Source organism: Schistocerca cancellata, chromosome 4 (genome assembly GCF_023864275.1).
Source record: "Schistocerca cancellata isolate TAMUIC-IGC-003103 chromosome 4, iqSchCanc2.1, whole genome shotgun sequence".
Lineage (NCBI taxonomy): Eukaryota > Metazoa > Arthropoda > Insecta > Orthoptera > Acrididae > Schistocerca > Schistocerca cancellata.
In genome coordinates, this window is record NC_064629.1 from 687,996,366 (window position 1) to 688,019,408 (window position 23,043).

General features: G+C 43.1%; 1 protein-coding gene across 1 annotated transcript in view; it reads left to right on the top strand.

Moving 5' to 3' along the window:
- Positions 1 to 23,043, top strand: part of LOC126183543 (dedicator of cytokinesis protein 3) — a 1,039,887-nt gene that overhangs the window by 624,641 nt on the left and 392,203 nt on the right. The window contains exon 6 of the mRNA XM_049925613.1: positions 11,800 to 11,948. Within this exon, the coding sequence (XP_049781570.1) occupies positions 11,800 to 11,948 (149 nt within the window). The remainder of the gene's footprint in view (positions 1 to 11,799; positions 11,949 to 23,043) is intronic.

Genomic DNA, 23,043 nt, shown 5'->3' on the forward strand with positions numbered 1-23,043 from the left:
GACTGCAGGACCATTACTGCGGACCATCTGCATCCCTTCGTGTTTGATGTCTTCCCCGACGGCGATGGCATGTTCCTGCAGAATAACTTTCCGTGTCACAAGGCCAGAATCGTGCTACACTGTTTGGAGGAACATGATAGTGCACTCAAATTAATGCCTTGGCCACTAAATTCACCTGATCTGAATCCAATAGGGCACACCTGCGACACTATCGTGCATCAACTCAGCACCCTCAAACGACCGTCCCATAGTTTACGGGAACTGCATTACCTGTGTGTAGACATTTGGTTTCACATAGTCCAGAAAAAGACTTTGCTGATCCATGCCACAAAGAATCGCTACTGTACTGTGTTACAAACGTGGACCATCACACTATTTAGCAGGCTGTGATAATGTTTTAGCTCATCAGTATATGTTCAGGCAGTTACCGTCAGCGTCTTTGCCATTATTTTGTTCTCTTGTTCATTTCAAAATTTGCAATTTTCGCCAGTGTTTTGAGAGAGGACATTATTCGTTCTAATATCGTAGAAGATAAATGTAGTTTTCATGTTTTGGCAGAAATTCATTTTCTTAATTATGTGCGTCCTTCGTCAAGATCGATCTTCGCAAACTGCCGGTTTCCCAAGGATGTAAGGATGTGCTGTGCAATGAACACAACCAGTAACAGGTGCTTTTTTCCTTACAAGTTTGCCCTAGATAAGCCACTCGCCTCACCTTATTAAACTTCATCGTAGCCAGACTGAACAAAGAAGCAGCTCATCACAACCATAAGTAAACGCTTCCATGTTTCAGTGCTCTCCAAGTTTGACCTAATGAATCGAGAGACCACGTACAGACCAGGGATGATATACATTTTGAGTGAAGCCACCTATTTACAATGCGATTCATTTAGAGCACGGTGGCAGACTGTCTGCTCGACAGTCACTTTTTACATTAAAAAAAAACTGCCACTGTTTAAAGTCTCTCATTCCTGCTGGCGAACTTGAGATTCGCCCAACCCTTGAGTCCTTGGAACTGAACGCTCTCTTTGTTATGATTCTCGGTAATGACTCATTGCTGCGTACGCACTCTGTTATGTAGGTGTCACTGTCACAGCAGTTTCGCTTGAGAGACAATGCTCCGTGCGCATTAACAGAGGCTCAGGTAAATAGTCAGCTACGACGCTGACAACAGCGCCAGTGAGCGCCTTGACATAACCAACGACCACCTACTCTGACAATGCAGTCCGGAAAGCAATGTCGTGTGAGCACCATGCCCTCCAAAATGTAGTAGAATGAATTGGGGGAGAGTGGTGAATTTAATTATGCTTGTTGGATACCATAACATCGGTCGATTTCTGTAGCATACAATTTATAATGATATGATTCGAACCGTTATTTGTTATTTTTCAGATATTTCGCTATAATCATACTACCAGCAGGAACTTGATAGAATAATTTTGTAAGGAGACGTGCAAATGAAGAGCAGTATGAAAGTTCGAACATTCGCCTACTTGGTTTAGATACTTCGCCCTAGAGCAAGCTAACTGAATTAAATTCACGGAACAAAATGAATAGCCCGCATCTCGTGGTCGTGCGGTAGCGTTCTCGCTTCCCACGCCCGGGTTCCCGGGTTCGATTCCCGGCGGGGTCAGGGATTTTCTCTGCCTCGTGATGGCTGGGTGTTGTGTGCTGTCCTTAGGTTAGTTAGGTTTAAGTAGTTCTAAGTTCTAGGGGACTTATGACCACAGCAGTTGAGTCCCATAGTGCTCAGAGCCATTTGAACCATTTGAACAAAATGAATAAACTAATGGGGATGAAAGCAGCAAAGTTGTAACGACATATTCGTTATGCTGGAGTTAGAGCGGGAGAAATGCTGTAGGGAAATAGTTCGCAAGATTTTTGAGGAGATTCCAGCAACCAGCCATGATTGCCGATGGCAGAGCTACAATCCATGGCACTCACGTGTAACGACGTGAATGGATGGCGCAGTATTTTGCTGGTCATTGGCGATGCTACTCTTGCCAGCATGGTAACTTTTGTACACAGCTGCGATTTACTTGTGGCTGGCATGTTTACGTTTTTGTCCAATTCTATGGTTGTGACAATCGAACCTACAAGCGCTCTTAACAAATAAATTCTCACTTAATATATATATATCTCTCTCTCTCTCTCTCCCTCTCTCCCTCTCTCCCTCCCTCCCACCCTCCCACTCTCCCCCCTCCCTCTCTCTCTCTCTCTCTCTCTCTCTCTCTCTCTCTCTCTCTCTCTCTCTCTCTCTCTCTCTCTCTCCCCCCCTCTTCCCTCCCACTACCACCCCTCTCCCACCCCCCACCCCCACTTCCCATGTCTATCAGTGTGTCCCAGGAGGAATAGTCAATATTCAGGGATATGCAAGGAGTGATCATTCAAAACAAAAAAAAGCCTAGTAAACATAGGCTCAAAAACGCATGCCTTAAGAACTGTGAGCAATTGTTCAGTTGAAGAGATGTGTTTCACAGCGGTGAAAATGAACAAGTGCTCATAGCTCTTTGGGTATGCACCTTAGAGTCCATGATTACTGTACTTTTTTTTTCTTGTTTCGGTCTATACTACCACCTCTCAATATAGGGAAAGCAAAGAGCTTGCACCAGAAGGTATTTGCTTCACAGTACAGAAGGTGAAGTAGTGCTCATAGCTCGTAAGGCATACATTTTAGAGCCACGTTTAATAGACTTTTTTGCTTTGAATGATCCGTGACATGTCATATTCCTGAATGTCCTGAGACACCCGGTGCTACATCAACATCTACATGGTTACTCTGCAATTGACACTTAAGTGCCTGGCAGAGGGTTCATCGAACCATTTTCATACTACTTCTCTACCATTCCACTCTCGAATGGCGCATGGGAAAAAGGTACACCTAAATCTTTCCGTTAGAGCTCTGATGTCTCTTATTTTATTATGATGATCATTTCTCCCTGCGTAGGTGGGTATCAACAAAATATTTTCGCATAGGTGGGTGTCAACAAAATATTTTCGCATTCGGAAGAGAAAGTTGGTGATTGAAATTTCGCAAATTGATCTCGCCGGAAAGAAAGCCGCCTTTGTTTCAGTGACTGCCTCCCCAACTCTCGTATCATATCAGTGACACTTTCACCCCTATTGTGCGATAACATGAAACGAGCTCTCTTTGCACTTTTTCGATGTCCTCCGTCAATCTTACTTGGTAAGGATCCCAGACAGCGCAGCAATATTCCAGCAGAGGACGGACAAGTGTAACGTAGGCTGTCTCTTGAGTGGGTTTGTCGCATCTTCTAAGTGTTCTGCCAACAAAGCGCAGTCTTTGTTTCGCCTTCCGCACAATATTATCTATGTGGTCTTTCCAATTTAAGTTGCTCGTAATTGTAATTCCTAGGTATTTAGTCGAACTGACAGCCCTTGGATTTGTGCGATTTATCGTATACCCAAAATTTATCGGATTTGTGTTAGTACCCATGTGGATGATCTCGTACTTTTCTTTGTTTAGTGCAAATTGCCACTTTTCACACCATACAGAAATTATCTCTAGATCATTTTTTAATTGGAATTGATCGTCTGATGATTTTACTAGACGGTAAATTACAACGTCATCTGCAAACGGTCTAAGGGGGCTGCTCGTATTATCACCTATGCCATTTATGTAAATCAGGAACAGCAGAGGGCCTGTGACACTACCTTGCAGAACGCCAGATATCACTTTTGTTCTACTCGATGATTCACCGTCTATCACTACGAACTGTGACCCCTCTGAGAGGAGCCGGCCAGGGTGGCCGAGCGGTTCTAGGCGCTACAGTCTGGAACCGCGCGGCCGCTACGGTTGCGGGTTCGAATCCTGCCTCGGGCATTGATGTGTGTGCTGTCCTTAGGTTAGTTAGGTTTAAGTAGTTCTAAGTTCTAGGGGACTGATGACCTCAGAAGTTAAGTTCCATAGTGCTCAGAGCCATTTGAACCATTTCTCTGAGAGGAAATCACGAATCCAGTCACACGCACGCAATTTGATTAATAGTCGCTTGTGAAGAACGGTATCAAAAGCCTTCTGGAAATCTAGGAATATGTAATCGATCTAAGATCCCTTATTGACAGCACTCATTACTTCATCGGAATAAAGAGTGTTGCACAAGAACGATATTTTCTGAATCCGTGTTGGTTATATATCAGTGTCATTTTCTTCAAGGTGATTCATAATGTTCGAGTACAGTATGAGTTCCAAAATCCTACTGCAAATTTAGCTCAATGCTATGGGTCTGTAATTCAATGGGTTACTCCTATTTCCTTTCTTGAATATTGGTGTGACCTGTGCTATACAGTCATTATTAACTCCTGTGAAAGTCTAAGATCATGCAAATGATTAAAACATTTACTATATCTTGAGTAAAGGAATTATTGCACTCTGCAGTGTGCTATTACTTGACCTGTTGACTGCACTGTGGCCTCCAGCGGTCACAGCAGGACAGCGCAGGCGGCCAAAAAATGGTTCAAATGGCTCTGAGCACTATGGGACTTAACATCTATGGTCATCAGTCCCCTAGAACTTAGAACTACTTAAACCTAACTAACCTAAGGACAGCACACAACACCCAGCCATCACGAGGCAGAGAAAATCCCTGACCCCGCCGGGAATCGAACCCGGGAACCCGGGCGTGGGAAGCGAGAACGCTACCGCACGACCACGAGATGCGGGCGCAGGCTGCCACAGCAGATCTTCATGCCTAACGTCGTGTGCTTGCCCAGGCCTGGCATTGAAACATCTATCGCTAATCGCGTGGCAGTCAGCGCGTTAACAAATATTCAGCTGTCTTCGCGTTCTTTTCCTTACTACAACAAAAATGGTTCAAATGGCTCTGAGCACTATGGGACTTAACATCTATGGTCATCAGTCCCCTAGAACTTAGAACTACTTAAACCTAACTAACCTAAGGACAGCACACAACACCCAGCCATCACGAGGCAGAGAAAATCCCTGACCCCGCCGGGAATCGAACCCGGGAACCCGGGCGTGGGAAGCGAGAACGCTACCGCACGACCACGAGATGCGGGCGCAGGCTGCCACAGCAGATCTTCATGCCTAACGTCGTGTGCTTGCCCAGGCCTGGCATTGAAACATCTATCGCTAATCGCGTGGCAGTCAGCGCGTTAACAAATATTCAGCTGTCTTCGCGTTCTTTTCCTTACTACAACAAAAATGGTTCAAATGGCTCTGAGCACTATGGGACTTAACATCAGAGGTCATCAGTCCCCTACAGCTAAGTTAACTACTTAAACCTAAATAACCTAAGGACATCACACACATCCATGCCCGAGGTAGGATTCGAACCTGCGAACGTAGCGGTCGCGCGGTTCCAGACTGAAGCGCCTAGAACCGCTCTTTCCTTACTACAACAGATGTAGATTTACGTAACAGTAGTAGGCCTACGCATTTTCTCCATGAAGTCAGAAATCGTAAGGCGGGAGTCATGGTTGTGAAGAATTGTAATTTATAATGAAAAGGGTATAGTGAAGGGACAGTACATTCCATATCATAACATGGACACCTGTAATAATTCGTATTATTTTACTTGCGATTAACATCATATTAATGAAAAAAACTCTTGTCTTTTTGTTACAAAGATCTATCTATCCCGCCGTGGCATCTCTGAAGTATAAAACATACCTGAGAAATATCTTTTTCCGCAAACCTAGTAACTCTTTGTGGAAAAGGAAACATTATATTCTCTGTAACAAAAAGGGAAGATGGCTGGCATTCCCACAGTGTTGAAGAGGGCAGGGCAGAGGACTGCTGCGAGAAATATTGAGATTATAATACAGGGCGAGAGAAGAGGATCCAGAGTAAGAGAAAGAGTCAAGGACAAGAAGATAAAGGTCAGCTAATGCGGAATAGGACTGTAGCAGCATATGTGAGGATTTACATTTACAGAGATACTCCGCAAACCACCGTACTGGCGGACGGTACCCTGTACCACTGCTTGTCATTTCTCTTCCTGTTCCACTCACAAACAGAGCGAGGGAGCCGGCCGGTGTGGCCGAGTGGTTCTAGGTGCTTCAGTCTGGAACCGCGCGGCCGCTACGGTCGCGGGTTCGAATCCTGCCTCGGGCATGGATGTGTGTGATGTCCTTAGGTTAGTTAGGTTAGGTTTAAGTAGTTCTAAGTTCTAGGGGACTGATGACCTCAGATGTTAAGTCCCATAGTGCTCAGAGCGATTTGAACCATTTGAACCAAGAGCGAGGGAAAATATAAATCGCTTCAGGCAAATGGTGGGATGGTTCCTTTGAAAGGACATGGCCGATTTCCTTCCCCATCCTTCCCTAATCCAGAAAAAAGGGAAATAATGGAGTACAAGAGACTGGATCAACTGACCTACACTGAGGCTAAGAGGAAATTTCAACACCTACATCCTTTATGTATGACATCGTCTTACGCCGCCGCTACAACAATTCTACCCCCATCAGCTCCGCCAACCCCAGTCACTTCTCAGAGCCGGAACGCTACACCTGCCCCCTTGATTTCCCTTCTTTTCTGGATAATTTTGCAGTCAGGCGAGCAAGGCGAATGGTGCTCTCCGCAGTTGACACAGATGGGAGGCGGGGCACATGGAGTATTGGGATGTGATGGGCGTCCGCAATCTCGATATGTGACGCTGGAAGTACAGCAGGAAGACATATGGCCGAACTTCCAGCATTTAAAACACTGCATTGGGGGAGGGATATGGGGCATTACATCACAGTGGTAGACCATCACCTTGACCTTCTCAGGTAATGTACCACCCTCGAAGGCCACGATGAAGGCACCGGTGGTAACCTGATTATCCCTCGAACGCCAATGGACACGCCAAACAAAATGTACACCTCGCCACTCTAAATTGGCGCGCAGCTCATCGTCAGACCGCAAAAGTTTCTCCTGCACCACCTGCTTCGGGAGCGACACCACCCCCAACCATCGGGAATATCAGTCTCCACTTCTGTGCCGGAGAAGCGTAAGTCTTCTTCGGCTCCTCTCGCTAGGAAGAGGTCCCTTGGGTCACTCCCTTCCCAGGTTTTTGCTCGTGGGAAAGTTGACATCAGCCAGTGGCGGAAGAGCCCAAAAGCAGCTGGTCGTAGGGCTTCACACTCATCCTCAGTCCCAGAGACTGAATCAGTGAAGTCCTCCCAGCCAGGGAAACCCAAGGAGCAGCGAGAGAAATCCAAAAAGAAGACCCCCAAGACCAAGTGAATTGCAGTGGCACCCACACCACCGCTACCTACAAGCTCTGCGTCTGCAGATGAGGTGGCAATTCTGGCGTCCGCTGAGGACCTAGATCTCGCCGGATCCTCAAACACAATGGATATAGATATAGACTGCTCAGGCAATAAGTCGGTGGCAGCAGGTGACCCTGACGCGTAAGCTGCCTCATTGAATGTTCCATGCCTTCCCAGTCTCACGATGACGTCGTTCTCCAGTGGAATTGCGGCGGTTTTTTCCACCGCCTGGCTGAGCTACGGCAGCTGTTAAGCTTCACACCTGCTTTCTGCATTGCCCTCCAGGAAACCTGGTTCCCGGCAATGCGGACCGCTGCCCTCTGCGCCTAAAAGGGATATTACAGGAACCGTAGCGACTATAATCAAGTGTCAGGTGGAATTTGCGTTTATGTCCTAAACTCAGTCTGTAGTGAAACTGTGCCCCTTCAAACCCCTCTTGAAGCTGTGGCTGTCAGAAAAAGGATGACGCAGGAAATAACTGTCTGCAGTATATCTTCCTCCAGATGGTGAAGTACCCCTGAATGTACTACCTGCACTGATTGATCAACTCCCTAAATCTTTCCTACTTTTGGGAGATTTTAACGCCCATAACCCCTTGTGGGGTGGCACCGTACTTACTGGCCTAGGTAAAGATGTTGAAACTTTACTGTCTCAGTTCTACCTCTGCCTCTTAAATACTGGGGCCGCCACACATTTCAGTGTGGCTCTTGGTAGTTACTCGGCCACTGATTTATCAAATTGCAGCCCAGGACTTCTGCCATCCATTCACTGGAGAGCAGATGACGACCTGTGTGGTAGTGACCACTTCCCCATCTTCCAGTCACTTCCCTGGCGTCAGGCACACGGACGCCTGTCTAGATGGGCTTTAAACAAGGTGGACTGGGAAACTTTCACCTCTGCTGTCACCGTTGAATCTCTCTCACACGGGAACATCGATGTGATGGTTGAGCAGGTGACTACAACAATCCTCTCTGAGGCAAAAAACGCGATCCCTCGCTCTTTATGGTGCCCCCGGCGAAAGGCAGTCCCTTGGTGGTCGCGGGAAGTCGCTGAAGCAATTAAGGAGCGTCGGCGAGCTCTACAACGGCATAAGCGGCACCCCTCCCTGGAACACCTCATAGCCTTTAAACGGGTCCATGCCCGCGTTCGCCAACTTATCAAACGACGGAAGCAGGAGTGTTGGGAGAGATGCGTCTCGACCATTTGGTGCCATACGTCACCTTCCCAAGTCTGGGCAAGGATCAAACGTGTTTTCGGTAACCAGACCCCCAACAGATGTCCCGCTGTTAACATAAATGGCGTGTTGTTTACCGACGCAATCGCGACTGCCGAGCACGTTGCTGAGCACTATGCTCGAGCCTCTACGTCGGAGAAATATCCCCCCCCCCCCCCCCAGCCACCGGCCTTTCGCACTCTCAAACGGCGACTGGAAGGGAAAGTCCTCTCGTCCACTGCGTGCCACAGTGAATCCTATAACGCCCCATTTACAAAGTGGGAGATCCTCAGTGCCCTTGCACATTGCCCCGACGCTGCTTCTGTGCCAGATGGGATCCACAGTCAGATGATTAAACATCTATCATCTGACTACAAGCGACATCTCCTCGCCATTTTCAACCGGATCTGGTGCGATGGCGTCTTTCTATCTCAATGGCGGGAGAGCTCCACACACGGTGCTCACACACGGTAAAAACCCGCTTGATGTGGATAGCTATCGGCCCATCTGCCTCACCAACGTTCTTTGTAAGCTGCTGGAATGTATGGTGTGTCGGCGGTTGGGTTGGGTCCTGGAGTCACGTGGCCTACTGGTTCCATGTCAGGGCGGCTTCCGCCAGGGTCTCTCTACCACTGATTATCTTGTGTCCCTCGAGTCTGTCATCCAAACATCCTTTTCCAGACACCAACACCTGGCTGCCGTCTTTTTTGATTTGCGAAAAGTGTATGACACGAGCTGGCGACATCATATCGTTGCCAAATTATACGAGTGGGGTCTCAGAGGCCTGTTCCCGATTTTTATCCAAAATTTCCTGTCGCTTCGTACTTTCTGTGTCCAAGTTGGCGTCTCCCATAGTCTGCCCCCCATATCCAGGAGAATGGGATCCCACAGGGCTCTGTATTGGGTGTATCTCTAATTTTAGTGGTCATTAATGGTCTAGCAGCAGCTATAGGGCCGTCCGTCTTACCTGATCTGTATGCAGACGCCTTATGCATTTCATACGGCTCCACCAGTATGGTGTTGCTGAGCGGCGCCTACAGGGAGCCATTCACAAGGCGCAGTCATGGTCTCTAGCCCACAGTTTCCAGTTTTCGACCGCAAAGTCATGTATTATGTACTTTTGTTGGCGTCGTACCATTGATCCGAAACCAGAACTTTACCTTAATGGCAATCCACTCACTGTAGTGGAAACATATAAATTCTTAGGACTGGTTTTCGATGGCCGATTGACTTGGCTCCCTCACCTTCGTCAGCTTAAGCGGGAGTGCTGGCAGCACCTGAATGCCCTCCGCTGCCTGAGCAACACCAACTGTAGATCACTCTACACTGCTGCAACTCTACAGAGCCCTTGTTCAATCCCGCCTTGACTATGGGAGCGTGGTTTATGGTTTGTCGGCGCCCTCAGCGTTGTGTTTGCTCTACCGAGTGCACAACTGTGGCGTTCGCCTAGTGACAGGGGCATTTAGGATGAGTCCAGTGAGCAGGGTCCTGGTGGAGGCTGGAGTCCCTCCATTGCAGGTTAGGCGTGCGCAACTGTTGGCCAGTTACGTTGCACATGTTCGTAGTTCTCCCGCGCATCAGAATTACCATCGCCTTTTCCCACCCACACCGGTTCATCTCCCACATTGGCGGCCCAGGTCAGGGCTTCCAATTGCAGGTCGTGTCCGATCCCTTCTTTCTGAAATGGAGTCCTTGCCTTTACCACCTATACTTGAGGTCCATTCTTGTACACCTCCATGGTGTACACCTAGGCTTCGCCTGGACCTTTCACATGGCCCTAAGTACTCAGTTAACCCTGCAGCTCTCCACTGCCACTTCCTCTCGATTCTTGACATGTACCGAGGTCATGAAGTGGTTTATACCAACAGCTCGATGGTTGATGATCACGTCGGCTTTGCGTATGTCCATGCAGGACATATTGAACTGCATTCCTTGCCTGATGGCTGCAGTGTTTTCACTGCCGAGCTGGTGGCTATATCTCATGCTCTTGAGCACGTCCGTTCATGTCCTGGGGATTCGTTTCTTCAGTGTACGGACTCCTTGAGCAGCCTGCAAGCTATCGACCAGTGCTACCCTCGTTATCCTTTGGTAGCGACAATCCAGGAGTCCATCTGTGCCCTGGAATGTTCCAGTTGTTCAGTGGTGTTTGTCTGGACCCCAGGTCACGTCGGAATCCCGGGCAACAAATTAGCTGACAGGCTGGCCAAATATTCTATGCGGAAACTGCTTATGGAGAATGGCTTTTCTGCAACTGGCCTGCATTAACTACTACACTGCAAGGTTTTGCGGCTTTGGGAGGCAGAATGGCATAACCTCAGTACACAGAAAAAACTGCGTGCCATTAAGGAGACTACGAATGTGTGGAAGACCTCCACGTGGGCCTCTCACAGCGACTCTGTGGTTCTCTGTCAGCTCTGCATTGGCCATGCCGGGATGACACACGGCTACCTCCTGCACTGCGATGACCCACCTTAGTGTCGGTGTGGAGCCCGGCTGACAGTGGCCCATATCTTGGTGAGCTGTCCTTCTTTGGCTGCCCTGCGACAGACTCTTCAGTTACCAGACTCATTGCCATTAATTTTAGCTGACAACGCCTCATCAGATAATTTAGTTTAACGTTTTATATGTGATGGTGGGTTTTATCATTCTGTATAAGTTTTCGCGCATGTCCTTTGTGTTCTCCACTCTAATGCTTTTAGGCTGGATGTTTTAATGTGTCACAGAGTGGCTGGCTTTTCCTTTTTATTCTCGTGGTTGGGCAGCCACGATCATCTGCTCCCTTGTTTTTATCCCTTCTACTTGTTTCTTGCTTCTCTCTGTGGTTTTCTTTTCCTGTTTTGTCCATAGTAGTGTTGGTTGCCCTTCTGTTGTTCTTCTGGTTCTTCCATTCTCATGTTATTGGTCTGTACATCTCCTTTCTTTTCTTCTTTCCCTTGTGTAATTATTTTACTGGGAACAAGGGACCGATGACCTTGCAGTCTGGTCCCTTCCTCCCCCCTCCCCTCCTTTAAACCAACCAACCAATCCTCTACCCTACCCCTGCCTCTTTTATAGGTGCTAGCCACTACCCTCCCTGCATTCACATGTGTGTTCCACACCGATGTCATTTTTCTGAACCTCCTCTTCTCGTATTCCTCCCTATCTTCACTACACAACCTTCCACATGTTTAACTTTGTTCTTAAACTTAGCAGTTTGTCATCGTCTCTCACCACATGTTTTCTCCTTATAATCTTGTCAGTTTCGTAATTAATGATTCATCCTCATATGTATATATAATATACGTTAAATACACTTTAGAACTGCAGTTGAGAATTAAGCTTGTAAGATTAGTGGATGATTATTATTTGTGCCAGATGCGGGAGGTGTACCGTTTTTCAACTGTACGGAAAGTGATGTGCGAACTGCTGGACTGGCGAAGGCAGTTATTAACTGGCACTCTTACCCAGGACCAGATGCGCGAGCTCAAGCTTCGTATTACCACAAAAATAGACTGGGGAAACAGGTAAGATATTTCAAAATACATCTTTACTGTAGCACACATACTTATATTACAGATTTACAAATGCTGCTGAATTTTATTGAGAGCTGGCAGTTTAGTAGGGTTGAGTTGAGTTCTCACATCAGCAAATACTAACATCAGGGTTAAAAATAGCTCATGACAACCATACTCTTTTTCTTTGGTTTTGTTTGAAAAATGTGACTAAATCAGTAGATGTGGAAGAAATCTGGTCCTTCTACAACACAGTAAATTATCAATATCTTTAGATGTATGACTACATGCAGCAAAAATCATTTCTGTAATAGTTCCATAAAAAATTATATGCATGTGATGTGTAACAGCAGCTATCACTGGTAAAAACTGATGAAATCATCAGTGAATTAGACCTGTTGTTATCATCAAGTGCCTACTGTTAAATAATTAAAAGAGGTCAGTTGATGCAACACATTCTAAGGCATGAAGAAATTGTAAATATCGTATTGGAGGGAAATGGAGAGGAAAGGGGGGGGAGGGGGTGGGGGAAGTAAGAATTGTAGGGGGACACCAAGTGGTGAATACAGTAAACAGGTTGAAATTGATGTGGGTTGCAGTAACTATTCAGAGATTAAGACCCCTGCACAGGATAGGCTAGTATGAAGAGTAGTATAAAATTAGTCTTCAGACTGAAGACCACAAGAAACAACAATTTATAGAGGCCTTTACACTAGAAAATGATATCTCATCACACAACCACTGCAAACCACTGACAATAGTTGTCATCTCCATAGCACAATATTTATAGTAGTGTGCTCATTCTTGGTTTATAATGCACATATATCATATTTCATGACAAATTGGGAAACTTTTGTGCTTTTCTTCTGTTTCCATAGCTTACAGCTTTTTAACCATTGCACTATACATTTACATTAAGGTGATGTATTCTTTTTTCTGTTGTAAGTACAACTACACTGCAATAAGACAGTAACACCTTAAGTCAGTAAACCATAGTTCAAACCTCAGCTTAGACATATAGATTGAGGTTTCTTGTTTTACATGAAATTAATGCTAGGATGTTTCAAGACACAAGGCTACTGGCAGTTTCTTCCTGAGCAGAGCACTTTCATGCCTGAACAAATACTCCGTTGCTTCATGAGTCAGTGGTAGAATGTAGAACAGTTTATGTGCTCTGTAAGTCTATTAGAGTTAATAATATAAACAAATGATAGAGAGAAAATCTGTTACCAAAATATTAATCTTTAATAATCCTAGTATATATTCAACTTTGAAATAATCTGCAGTGGCAACGCATAATTACAATGATTGGAACATGTGGCAGTAATGTGCAAGTATCTCTGTATATACTTTACCAGCAGGTGTCCTGCGTCATAGCTAAAATAATTTTTCTGTGCAGCATGAACTGCTGCAGGATGTCAGATCTCATACTTCCAAATCTATGGCCAAACAAACACTCCAAATGGAATTGCATAATACAGACATTTTGGAGCAGAGTTATACATAAGATGTGTTTGCTCACTTCTGCTCATGAAGTTGCCAATTTACAGTTGGTCTTGGAGGATTGTAACTATGTTACCAGTCCAGATGTATCATGTCTATAATTGGATGTGAGTAATGCATGGGATCATGTTCATGACAGACCTCAGGAAACCCTTTGAGATTACTACATGCAAGAGGATGTGCGAGCTGGATAAGTTTCTGTAATATTCTGTGTATATTTTAACTGTGCAGAAATGGTTCATTTGTTTGCAGTAGCAGGTACTAGCTAAACCAAGTTGCTGGGCAGCATTCATTCATTCACTCACATGTCATGTTCTGTAGATTCCATAACAAAGGAGAACCTTCAGGGATGTGGAATGAGTCAAGTCATACATTAACAGGCAGAAGCAGAAACTGCAGACTTCTTCTGTAAAGAATACATAATGACTAATGTTAATCTAATAATACTAATAATTATAGGAAATACTTCTAGATAACTTAGTGTATATGTATGTATATTGAGAGAAACTTTGGAAAAGGCCGCTGTTCCTTTTCTTATGCACCTCAGCTGCTGTTTCTGTCTAATACTTCAAAACAAAGCATTTATGTAATTTACACAGACTGCTATCAGCTGTCTATACTCTAGCATACTGAGGGTTTGTTTTAGACAAGTACTAGAGCTTTGTGGAATTTACATTTGTGAGTCAAAATATTCTGATAGCTTGTAGCAGGAACGGTCACTGATGCATTCTTTTACTTTAGATCTGAATATCTTTGGATTATCAAATTACTACTTGATGTCAACCGATATCATGTTATAGTTACCAGAATATAAAACTCCATTCTGAACCCTAGTTAGGGATGCATTGTGTGTGTGGAAATTATAATTTACTTCTAGTATTGTGGTATTCACTTTTGTTATTAACCACAAATACCATTAATGAGTATGTATATTTGCACCTAACTGTAACATTTCCTAGGTCTCTCAAGAGGCTTCTGCAAGATGTTCTGTTATGTACCTGACACAATATTTCTACTGCAGACTTCTGCAGAATAAATACTTTTTTGCCTTAGCTGCATTGCCCCAGATGATAATACTATATGGTAGCACTCAGTGGAAATATATGCCAGCAATCACATCTACAGGTCAGCACAATGGTGGATATTTCTAAGTGCAAAGCAGGAAGAACTGAGCTTTTCAGTCAGTGTGTCTATGTGCTGGTGCCATCTTATTCCATTATCCATCTGGATGGCAAGGAACTTCACACACAGAGCTTAATCCAGCATTTTCCCATTGATATGTTTCTCTGGTATCTGACATTTTTCTTTGTTTGGAATTGCATAGTATGAGTTTTTTTAGATAGAGGCCTGCTTGCTGTGGACCAGTTGTAAATCTGCTTTGTTTTCCTGGCTGTGCCTGGTAAGGATGTGTTGCAGGCCATACCAGTACACATGTCACCACCAAACATTACAGTTTTTGAAGAGTCCTCCATTTTACAAGGTAAACTATTTGTGTAAACTGTAACAGAAGCAAGCAATGTACTAAATCTTGTGGGACATCATACTTAATGTTTCTTCATTCTGAATGCAGTCTTATTCCTGTCATATAATGTCTTAGTGGGTCAATCTGTTTTCCACTGTTAAAACTCCATCCATGAAAGGGGAATGCCACCAGTTCCATACCATTTTAGTTTCCCTAATGGAATTTTATGATTTACAAAATTTAATGTCTAGGCAAGCTCACAGAAATAGCCAACAGACTAATTTTTCTTGTTTAGTTCTTCCAGAATTGAATTTGTAAGATCATATATTGCTTTATCAGTACAGACGCCTCTACAGAAACCAAACTGAACTGTGATAAAAGTTTATTTTCAAACTGTGGTTCAGTATTCTGTTTTAAGCAACAATATCAAAAATTTGTGAAAAGAAGGGTGAGGAGGGAGATGGATATAGAATTAAATGTCATTTGCTTATCTCCACTTGTATATATAAGAGTTACTACTGCATATATCAGTCTTTCAGGAAATACACCTTGACTCATCAAATGGTTATAAATATAACTCATGTAGGTCAGGGACTAATACTTCAGCATAAGATTTCAGTATTTTGTATGAAATATTATAGTAAAAAGAGTTACTGCTTCTAAGTGGCTTAATGAGCATTGTGATGTCTCTAACAGCTGTTTTGATGCAACTGATGGCTCGTGCTGGAGCATGCAGTTTATGTTGTCAGGAAGCTAAATATCATTTTCTTTAAAAAGCTTTTGTCATCCCCACTCACCCACTTTTAAAAAGTCCCATAATATTAACAACCTTGTCCATTAAATTAATTTTTCTCATGTGACTGTTTCACACAAACAACAGTTCATTCCCTTTTTTCTTTATTATTCATTTTTTGGGATAGTATCTCTACTTCTTGTTTGTGGATTTACTCTCCCAGTCTATGTACCACTTCCTCTTGTAGATCACTTGTGACTTGGCTTTCCTACTTGGGACTATTAATGATCTAACTTCTGTAACTTAACACTGATGAGCAAAAATATTAAGACCACTGGCTTAACAGTGTGTTGGTTCCTCTTTTGAAAGCTACAAAGCAGTAATTCTCTGTGGTATGGATTCAACAAGTTCTTCATATATTTCTGGAGGTATGTGAAACTAAACATCTATGGCCAGATCATGCAGTCCTGGAACTTATGGGTTGATGGTTTGAAGAACTGGAGCTGATGCCTGATAGTGTCCCAGTGGTAATCCATTGAGTTCAGACCAGACAATTTTGATAGAGTTCACTATTATGCAGCACAAACCACTGTAGCATGATTCTGGCCTTCTGACATGGGCATCATCTTTCTGGAAGATGCCATTGCTGTTAGGGAAGACATCAAGAATGAATGGATGCAGATGGTCTACAATAATGTTCATATAGTCCACAGCTGTCATGGTGCCTTTGATTTCTACCATAGGTCCCATGGAAGCCCAGCTAAATCTATCTTAATGCATATACTGTCCCACTTGCCTGCACCCATTGCATATTACATGTGTTGAGGAGCAGTTCACCTGGATGATGGTGTATTTGAACATGATCACCAACCTGGTGTAACAAGAAACATGAGTCATTTGACCAGGTGACATATTTCATTGGTTTTGGGCCAACATGGGAACACACAGGTGTCATCTGCTGCAGAGCCCCATATTCAACAACGTGCACTCAATCTTATGCTCCGAAACACTTGTGCCAGCACCAGTACTGTACTCTGTTGTCAGATCTACCATAAATTGCCACCTATCCTGCTTTATAGACTAGGCAAGCCTCCAACTGCCACATACTGTGATGAGGCATGAATGTCCAACATCTTTTCGGCTACGCATGGTAACACTCCCCTTCAACAACTTTCCATAGATACTCACAAAAGTGGCATCTGAACAACCAACCATCTTCACTGTATCTGATGTGCTCATTTCCATATGACAAGCCATAACAATCTGGCCTTTTTCAAAGTCATTTATGTCAGTGGATTTCCCCATTTGTGGCCCATATCATCACTAGAATGATTTCCCATTCATCTTTGCTCTGCTTATGTACTTTCCTTACCACATCAGAGCCACTAGGCAGCATTCAGTCTGCCAGTGGACACTGGTGATAATGTTTGGGCTCATCAGTGTGTGAAAGAAAATTCCTTATAGTTGCAGTTACTGACAGTAAAATCCTTCCAGTGGAAGTACCATGGGACATGTATGTACCAATAGACTAGGAAAAGACTGATCGAAATCATAATTGCTTCTGATTATGAACTGTATTTCCAGAAATAGTGTATAAAGGTAAAATAATAGTTGAGATGTAGCAAAAAGAGAATGACAGAAAAACATTTACTGGAAGATCATTGGGAGATACAATGTTCACAATTGTATAGAGTTTATATTTTTATGAATGCAGAACCTCTCAGCAAAATGATAACCATGTCCTGCCTACTGAATGCCACACCTTCCTTTTCCAGCAGTGTCATAGAACATCAACATAGTCGAATCCAGGATTTTGTTCTTGGGGGGGGGGGGGGGGGGGGGGAGAGGTAGCCTCAGGTCATAGAAATATAGGATCATCATACTGTCTCCAAATTCTCTAGGGTATATTCTTGATCTACTAACTACAATAGTGAGAACTTTGGAGACTGTTCAGTCTGAAAGCTATGTTGCAAAGAATCCCCCGCTCCTCATCCTCCTCCTCCTCCTCCTCTCTCTCTCTCTCTCTCTCTCTCTCTCTCTCTCTCTCTCTCTCTCTCTCTCTCTCTCTCTCCCTCCCTCCCTCCCTCCCTCCCTCACTCCTCACCCCCTCCCTCTCCCTCTTATTTTTTTAGATTAAGTAAGGAGAAAAGAGTTAGTCCTAGGGGGAGGGGGCACTGCTGCCCCATAGCCTGCAAACACCCCAGCCTGACTTGACTCTGATATGTAGGGTCTTATGGTTAGCACACCACTCTCCCAGACGTTGGTACCAGTTTTACAAGGCTGAAGCCAACCCTTCTGAACTATTATCGAGTGCTAAGACCAACACTGCTCTTACTTAGCCATTTCTTGTAGTTGAGTGACAAGAATCTTCTTCTGGAGGCAACACTATTCCCATAAGTGTTTGTATGAATGTTTAAAATAATTTATTTTGAGAGCATAAGTAATTGTCCTTACTATGTTAGGCTGCTAACTATGTTACAGCCATGCAAAAAACCATCATTTTACTGGATAAATGATGGCATTGGTGACAGGGTTATTCATCTCACTGTGCTTGAAGATTTAGGAAAGTATAAGTTTCCTTTCTATGTGCCCTATCATTTGATGCTAAAACAACAGATATGTGTGATAACTTATGGAGTTATTATGGAGTTATCATTAATGGAGTGGATTGAGAATGCAATATTCCATGTCTACCTGCCCCATTCTTGTCAAACTTTACATGTAAGTATATAAATAAATTATGTTTTCTGTCCTTAAACCACAATACCATTAAATTTACATTATCCTTAGAAAAGTGATCCCCAGATTAATAAAATCACTACCACTTCCAGAACAACAACAACAACAACAATTACTACAACTACTGCTACTACTACTACAAGAGCGAAACTTGGGCAGCACTGTGCTGGTGTGCATCATCATCTTTAGACAACTTTACCAGTGAGACTGAATGCACAGGTCAGCAGTGACATGCTATACTTGCTGAGTGACATAAGGTCATGCCAGATAGGTCAGCCCACAATATCTACCAAATGGTACAGAAAATCAGCCAGAAAATATAATCTTGAAGCTTCTTAGCCAGGACAGGTGACTATATAGAAAAATCCACATTAAGTTGATAAGGCAGTAAAGAATAGTTGAAGGTGAGTTACAAAGGAAGAGCCACTGAACCACAGCAAGGAAAATGAATTATTCCTTGGAAGATGGTATTTCTAGGGAGAATCTGAATCTGCATAGTTAGCCTGAATAAGTTGTGATTAGGCTCATTTACAGATTAGAGTAGAAGCACTTGAAATATTAATATTTGTTCAGTGGAGTGCTATCCTGAATTATGAATGTGTCACTATACAGCATAATATGTAAAGAAAGGACTTTATGTAAGTCCTTTTTATCTACCTCCAACAAATTATAAAGCCCTTCTCATATAATTTTTTTAAAGCTCTATCTCCTGTTTAGCTGAATCTGCCAAGTAACTGCAGAGATGTTTCCATATCAGTGTCCCTTCAAGTTGTCAACATCCTGCACATACACTGTGTGATCAAAAGTATTTGGACACCTGGCTGAAAATGACATACAAGTTTGTGGTGCTCTCCATCGGTAATACTGGAATTCAGTATGGTGTTGGCCCACCCTTAGCCTTCATGACAGCTTCTACTCTAGCAGGCATACGTTCAATCAGGTGCTGAAAGGTTTTTAGGGGAATGGCAATTCTGCACTGAGGAGAGTTATCGATGTCAGTCAGTGACACCTGGCACAAAGACGGCGTTCCAAAATATCCCAAAGATGTTCTATAGGATTCAGGTCAGGACTCTGCGCAAGTTAGTCCATTACAAGGATGTTGTTGTCATGTAACCACTCCACCACAGGGTGTGCATTATGAACAGGTGCTCGATCGTGTTGAAAGATGCTGTTGGCATCCCCAAATTGCTCTTCAACAATGGGAAGCAAGGGGAAGCAAGGGGGTGCTTAAAACATCAATGTAGGCTTGTGCTGTGATAGTGCCATGCAAAACAATGAGGGGTGCAAGCTCCCTCCATGAAAAACACAAGCACACCATAACACCACCACCTCTGAATTTTACTGTTGGCGCTACACATGCTGGCAGATGATGTTCACAGGGCATTCACCATACCCACACCCTGCCATTGGACCGCCAGATTGTGTACTGTGATTCATCACTCCACGCAACATTTTTACACTGTTCAATCATCCAATGTTCATGCTCCTTACACCAAGAGAGGTGTCATTTGGCATTTACCAGCATGATGTGTGACTTATGAGCAGCCGCTCGACCATGAGATCCAAGTTTTCTCATCTCCCGCATAAAAATCATAGTACTTGCAGTGGATAATGATGCAGTTTGTAATTCCTATGTGATGGTCTGGATAGATGTCTGCCTATTACACATTACGACCCTCTTCAACTGTCAGTGGTCTCTGTCAGCCAACAGGCAAGGTCGGCCCATACGCTTTTGTGCTGTACGTGTCCCTTCACGTTTACACTTCTCTATCACATCAGAAACAGTGAACCTAGGGATGTTTAGGAGTGTGTAAATCTTGCATACAGACTTATGACACAGGTGACACCCAATCACCTGACCAAGTTCGAAGTCCGTGAGTTCCGTGGAGCACCCCATTCTGCTCTCTCATGATGTCTAATGACTACTGAGGTTGCTAATATGGAGTACCTGGCAGTAGATGGCAGCACAATGCACCTAATATGAAAAACGTATGTTTTTGGGGCTGTCCAGATACTTTTGATCACATAGTGTATATGTGCTACCAAACCCCACTAACAAGCAGTAGTGTGTGTATGGTGCTTCAGGTCCAGTTCTGCCTCCAGGCAAAAAAGCTTGAAGTACAAGTGGATTACTCAAGATGAGAAAATTCAGGATAACAAATAATAAATAAAAATTATGGTGACCATCCCTTTCAGGTGACTAGCTTTATTTGTAGCTAATTATTCCCTTTATGTTCCACAATGAATATTGATAATTTTGTGGATTTTTTCAACATGCATTTGCTACATCAGGTACATCTGCAGTATGTTTATCACAGCTCATTCTTCCCATTACATGGCAGTTTTCTGTAGCAGACCACTAAGGTCCTACAATGACTACTGATGGAAAGGTTTGTGCCCTGTGTGCAATCTTCTTAATCACCTGAGAACCTTAGGTTTCTTTTAATATTCCACCAACAATGTAGGCACATTCATGTCATTATAAATGGCAGTCAGTTACCTACAAAAGACTATAAACAGCTGCGGGATTAGAAAAGAGTGAGGTGATGCAGCAGTGAAATGCTGTGGTTGTACCTGGAAGAACATTGCTTTGACTGATTAATTTGGTGACCAAAAGTAGAGTGTATGGTACAGAAGGCTAATGAAGATTAAACTTGTATGTCATTTTATCCATCCAGAAAACATATATATAGTTTCAGTTTGATAATACTGTCCAGAGTAATATACATGTATATTTGTCATCATAAGCCATTCAACATTCACTGCTGGATGAAAGCCTCCAGTTGGTTTTTCGATGTATGATGGTGTTCAGTGGTATACAGCCATGTTACTCTTACACATTGTCTAATGTCATCTATCCATCTTTTGTAAGGCTATCTCCTCAGTCTTTTATGATCTCTTGAACTTCCATTTTCTGAGCTGCATGTCCTGCCTACCTCCATCTGAATTTCATTATGGAGTTGAAATATATATACATATGCAGAGGGAGGGGGGAAGAAAGAGGGTGGGGTGAGGTGGGAAGGTGAATACAGCCATGTTAGTTAAAACCAGACATGTCTGAAACTTACTAAATTTTATGAATGAATAATTTTTGTTGAATGAGATTTCTGAAGCAGTTTACAGATTGAAATGATCAGAGTAATAAGATCCAGACAATTCTTACAAGTTATCTTTGGAAATAAATGAAATTTCCACATAATGCCACTCACTATGTTCTCTGCAAAAATAAGTGGCAGAAAATGATTTGAAAATGTAACAAAAAATTGTGGATGCTTACAGAATGTAACCAGTGTTCTACATCTGATCACAAAAAAGCACAAAAAATCTGAGTTTTTCAAATCTCATTCAACACAGAACTTAAGAAGCCATTCAATCATCATCATGTAGTATGTGGGTCCCACCGATACCATGCTGGGTGATCAAATTCATTGTTCTGTAGCTGTACCACTTTTATCAACTCAGGGCCTGGAGAGGTATCTTTTGCATATCAAATGTATTGACAGTATCATTTACACAAAATGCTGGACATATTGATGGTGGACAATTCATTTTGTTGTGATGTCAACAAAACTGAGAAACCCAGTGATCCCTCATAAAAGCGGAACATTGTACTTAGTTTCTTCCCTCTCATCAGCTAGATCTCAGTTTTATATAGGTGTTGGTAACTGACTGTGAATACAGAAAGTATTGTCTGCAATACTGAATGTAAAAAACTTGGCAACATTTGCTAGAGGATGCAAAAATTACAACTGGAACTAGCTATTTTACACAACTATGTGAGTACATTGATGCTCTTTGACTTGAAATAACCATGGTCTTTTATTTGAAGTTAAAAATTAAAAGTATTCCACTGAGTGGAATAAGTTCCTGAGATGTTGCAAGAAAATAAATTGGCATTCTTATAAAATAAAACCAATGAGGAGTTGCTGTAGTTAAGGAATGGCAGTCATATTAAAGAGAAATGAAGATCAAATTCCCAGCTAGTCATCCTGATTCAAGTTTTGTGTGCATCACTTGAAGTAAATGCCAAGATGGTTCTTGTTACAGTTAACTGTGGATTCCTTCTGCAATAACTGACATGAAACCAATGCTCAGTCAGTGATGACAACAGTGAAGGGGCTTAAATTTGGTCTTTCTTAGGAAAGGCATTCAGCAGTGGAGATTAGATTATGTTGATACAAACTAAGCAATTTCAGACACCAATGTATGAAACAGATACATCACTAGATTTTTCAGCAGTACCTGGGATACACAATTGATAAAGGAATTGGTTGAGAGTAGGGAGGAGTTTGGTCTCAACACTTGTTTGATTAATACTATTTTTGGGACATAAAGATGTGAAGTATATGACAAGATTATTCCTGCACAAGTTGCTCAAACTGCCAGCTATAAAATAGAATGTATCTCATATATGTTGCCTTTATGGGTGAGTTTAACTTGATACACACTAGGTGACCCATTGGATTAATTAATAATAAGGTATTCATGATGGAAGTAACCCATTATGCAAGCCAAAAAAATCTGTATTCATTAGGTTCTCTGAACATCATTGTCTTTAAATTCTGAAGTTACTTATTGATTTGCACAATTTGTAAAAAGTTCCTTAGGGATCCATATTCACTGTTATTTTAAACAACTGGTTTGTGGTAATGACAGGATATTCAGAAGAT